General features: G+C 39.9%; 2 protein-coding genes across 2 annotated transcripts in view; both read right to left on the bottom strand.

Moving 5' to 3' along the window:
- Positions 1-472: 472 nt before the first annotated feature.
- LOC119418920 (trace amine-associated receptor 8a-like) lies at positions 473-1,637 on the bottom strand. The gene is made up of 2 exons (XM_037686212.1): positions 1,477-1,637; positions 473-1,289 (listed from the first exon to the last, which is right to left on the bottom strand). Exons 1-2 carry the CDS (start codon positions 1,635-1,637, stop codon positions 473-475), a joined length of 978 nt encoding a protein of 325 aa, XP_037542140.1.
- A 146-nt stretch (positions 1,638-1,783) lies between these two features.
- LOC119419746 (trace amine-associated receptor 1-like) overlaps positions 1,784-3,555 on the bottom strand; it is a 2,908-nt gene continuing 1,136 nt past the window's right edge. Inside the window, exon 3 of the mRNA XM_037687130.1 lies at positions 1,784-1,885. Coding sequence (XP_037543058.1) covers positions 1,784-1,885 — 102 coding nt within the window. The remainder of the gene's footprint in view (positions 1,886-3,555) is intronic.

Genomic DNA, 3,555 nt, shown 5'->3' with positions numbered 1-3,555 from the left:
GACACACAATTGGCTGATTGATGGATGAGATGCATGATCAGCATGGAATGTTTATTTAAAATAAATTATTTTAAATTATTTAACATCTGCTGCACCTTTGTGCAACTCACACTGCAGGAGAAGCTTCCTCCTGCAGCTGATCAGCTGATCTCCATGCAGAGTAGAGAAGTGGGCGTGGCCGAGAGTGGTTGCAGATGGCTGAGAGCAGTCGAGGCAGAGAGCTGAAATCAAGAAAATTCTGTGCTATTTTACAGTGCTTAAAGTTTAGAAATAAAGGTTAGAATATTGCAAGAGTGTGGGAAAGGTTTAAAACACCTATATATATGAACAATTACTAACTACTTTTACTACTATCTTGACTTTGCAGTTTTAAACTTATATCAGGGCTTCAGTGTACGGATCCCACGCGATAAACGAGGGACTACTGCATTACAAAAATGTTTCATGCCTCATTTCTTCTCTATGATTTCCATCATAACATATTTAAATCAGAGGAGCCAGTCTTGAGCACTCGAAGAGTAAAAATAAGTCTAACAGACCTTCTAAACCATGGGTAAAAAAAGGCATAGATTAGTGGGTTAAGAAAGGAATTAAAGTAGTACAGACACATAACAAAAACCACAGAAGAAGTGTTGATTGAGCTGTTCTGACCTGCAAGTGTTACACAGAAATATGGACAAAGACAAACAAGAAACACAAGCACAACAACCCCAAGAGTCCTGGCTGCTTTAATTTCTGACTTCTTAGCAGTTACTTTCCCTGGATGTTTGTGTTTGATAGCTGCATTTTGAGTGTGAATGGCCCGAACCTGAGACAAAACCACAATAAAGACTCTCATATACAGAACGATGACAACAGTAATGGGAATAACAAAAGTAAAACAAAGACTTGAAACTTGTTCTATGAAGCCTATATTAAACACACATTCTCCAAAACAAGTATTAAATCTGCCTGGATGTTTCAAGTTTTCCTTGAATATTGCAACAGCGTAACAGATTGATGAGGTCCAACACAGTGAAACACAAATCTGAACTTTCTTTGTAGTAACGTTGCTGGTATAGAGAAGAGGATCACAAATGGCTATATATCGATCAATTGAAATGAACACCATGTTTCCTATTGAGGCAGATGTTATAATTATGTCTAAAACCACAAACAGAACACACATTACATCACCAAAATACCAACAACCATCTAAAAGCATTATTGGAAATAACAAAAGGAGGCCAACAAAAAAATCTGAGACAGCCAGAGAGAGCACGAGGAAGTTCGTTGGGGTGTGAAGCTGCCTGCAGATAAAGAGAGACATTTTTACCTACAAATTATTTGTAATGTTTATTTTTATTCAGGTAAGTAAACTTCATTTTGAACATACTCACTCAAAATGTTTTAATCAACCCTACATCCTGTCATATCTTTTTGTACAATATTTTTGAATGGTTTCTAGTTATCAGCTATGATGAAAGAAGTGACTACCTGAAGTGTGAGACAGAGATTATAACCAGTAAATTTAAAACTGCAGTCATCAAAGAGATTAAGGACAAAATTATATAGGCAGGATATAAATGAGAGGCAGAAAACTTTGGTTTTCTGCAAGAGATGTTGAGAAGGTGAGCAAAGCAGAGATCTTCTTCCATTGTCAGAGCAAAGAGGAGCTCTGTTGAGCTCTGACAGCATTCAGACTAAACCTAAGATGCTATAAATTATCCAGCAGTTATGGACCTCCTCTAACCCTCCTCCAACTTGAGTTCCCAGGGACCTACATCAGAATATTGTTTGAAGATTACTGCTCGGCCTTCATCACCACCATCCCTGATATCCTTATGAGGAAGCTGTCAGATTTGGCCTTACTTGTTACCATCTTCATGACAGACTTTCTCACTGCCTGGCAGTAAGTTGTAAAGAATGGTCAACCCTGATATGATCTGAGGTTTGTATTGGACCCACGTGCAGGCAGACTCAATTCAATTCAATTCAGTTTATTTCTATAGCACCAGTTCACATCAAAGTTGTCTCAGGGACTTTACAGGAACATTCACATAAAAGTCAATTAGTAAAGTTCTCTATCTAAGGAATCCAGCAGACAAGTTGAATCTTGGCTTCGTTGCAGTCTCCCATCCTGAGCTAGAACAGTGGCAACAGTGGAAAGAAAAACTCCCTTTTAACAGGAAGAAACCTCCAGCAGAACCAGGCTCAGGACAAGCGGCCATCTGCTTTGACCGGATGGTTTGAGAGGACAGGAAGGAGATACAGACGAACATAGAATGGTAGGTCCAGGTATAGGTCCAGGTCCAGATATAGGTCCAGGTGTACCTGAAAGACAAAAAAAAAAAAAAACACATGTTAAGGATATGCTGGTGAAGATTCTCAGTCATCCAGGACATGATGAATTCAAAAAGCGTTCAATACAAAAACAACTGGACTTTATTTGTAACAGAAGAACATGTTACATGTAACATGTAACATGTTAAGGATAGAAAAAATAACTACAAATACACAACAGGTTGAGCAGAGTAAGTAAAGACAGTAGCAGAGTGAAAATGTGGTCAGTTTGTCCTCCAGCAGTCTAAGCCTATAGCGGCAGAACTAAGGGACAGCTCAGGAAACCAAACCAAAGGAAAAATCTTTCCTGCACATGTGAAACAAAATATGAGCATGCATCAGGAAAATATACAGGTATTTGTTGTCTGGTAAGATACAAATGAGACATGATCATTTAGAAATTATGGATATTGTTCCTGTAAAGCAGCTGTTTCCCAAGACTTCTACACAGTTATACAGATACAGAGATTCTTTATTGTCATTCACACTACATGTGGTACACGTGGTGGAGCAAAATTATGTACACAATGTCCCAGTTACATCCAAAAATAAAGTGTAAAAGAAAAACAGTAATAACTTCTAAGATATGAACTAAGAAACACATCAGCTAAAAATACACTAAGCACTAGTAGCATGAAAGCAATACGCAGAAAAGCAGCACGAACATGAGTCTGTGTGAGCAGTGGTACACCGGGCCACTGCCAGGGACAGACACAGACTGCAGTGCATTGTGCACTCTGCTGAGAAGGTAATCGGCTGTAGTAGCCTCTCATCTATCCATGACCTGCATGTCTCCAGGACTGTGGGGCGAGCAGGTTGGATTACAGCTGACCCTTCTCACCCTGCATATGAACTATTTGAACCACTCCCCTCGGGCAGGAGGCTTCGGTCCATTCGAACCAGAACCTCCTGCCATGAGAACAGTTTCTTCCCCCCTGCCATCGGACTCTTGAACACTCATAATCCCGTTATTGTATAACTCTGCTTTGGTCACTTTATCACTGTATTTTGCAGAATGCTGGAGAACAACGGCAACTAAGCTGAACAAGAGAAGTTCAGAGGAACTATGAAGAAGTCTGTTCTGGGATGATCTCACGACTCCTGAGGTTTAGCTGTTCTTACGGAGACGCTGGAAGAGTTGAAAGGAAAACTCTACACCAACGCCAAAACTATCATCTGCAAAGGTAAAGAGTCGATCTCAACCAAAGTGTACCGTGGGTTAAGCTGCATCCA

This window comes from Nematolebias whitei, chromosome 13 (assembly GCF_014905685.2).
Source record: "Nematolebias whitei isolate Nwh7 chromosome 13, NemWhi1, whole genome shotgun sequence".
Taxonomy (NCBI): Eukaryota; Metazoa; Chordata; class Actinopteri; order Cyprinodontiformes; family Rivulidae; genus Nematolebias; species Nematolebias whitei.
Note: the sequence above shows the minus strand (reverse complement) of the source record. Positions and strands in the feature narration are given on the sequence as shown.

What these genes read in the sequence shown, in the direction of transcription:
- LOC119418920 (XM_037686212.1), bottom strand. Translation starts at nt 1,637, where the DNA reads ATGGAAGAAGATCTCTGCTTTGCTCACCTTCTCAACATCTCTTGCAGA. An exon ending in ATCTCTGTCTCACACTTCAG is followed by an intron (nt 1,290 to 1,476) that starts GTAGTCACTTCT and finishes CTTTATCTGCAG; the next exon opens with GCAGCTTCACACCCCAACGA.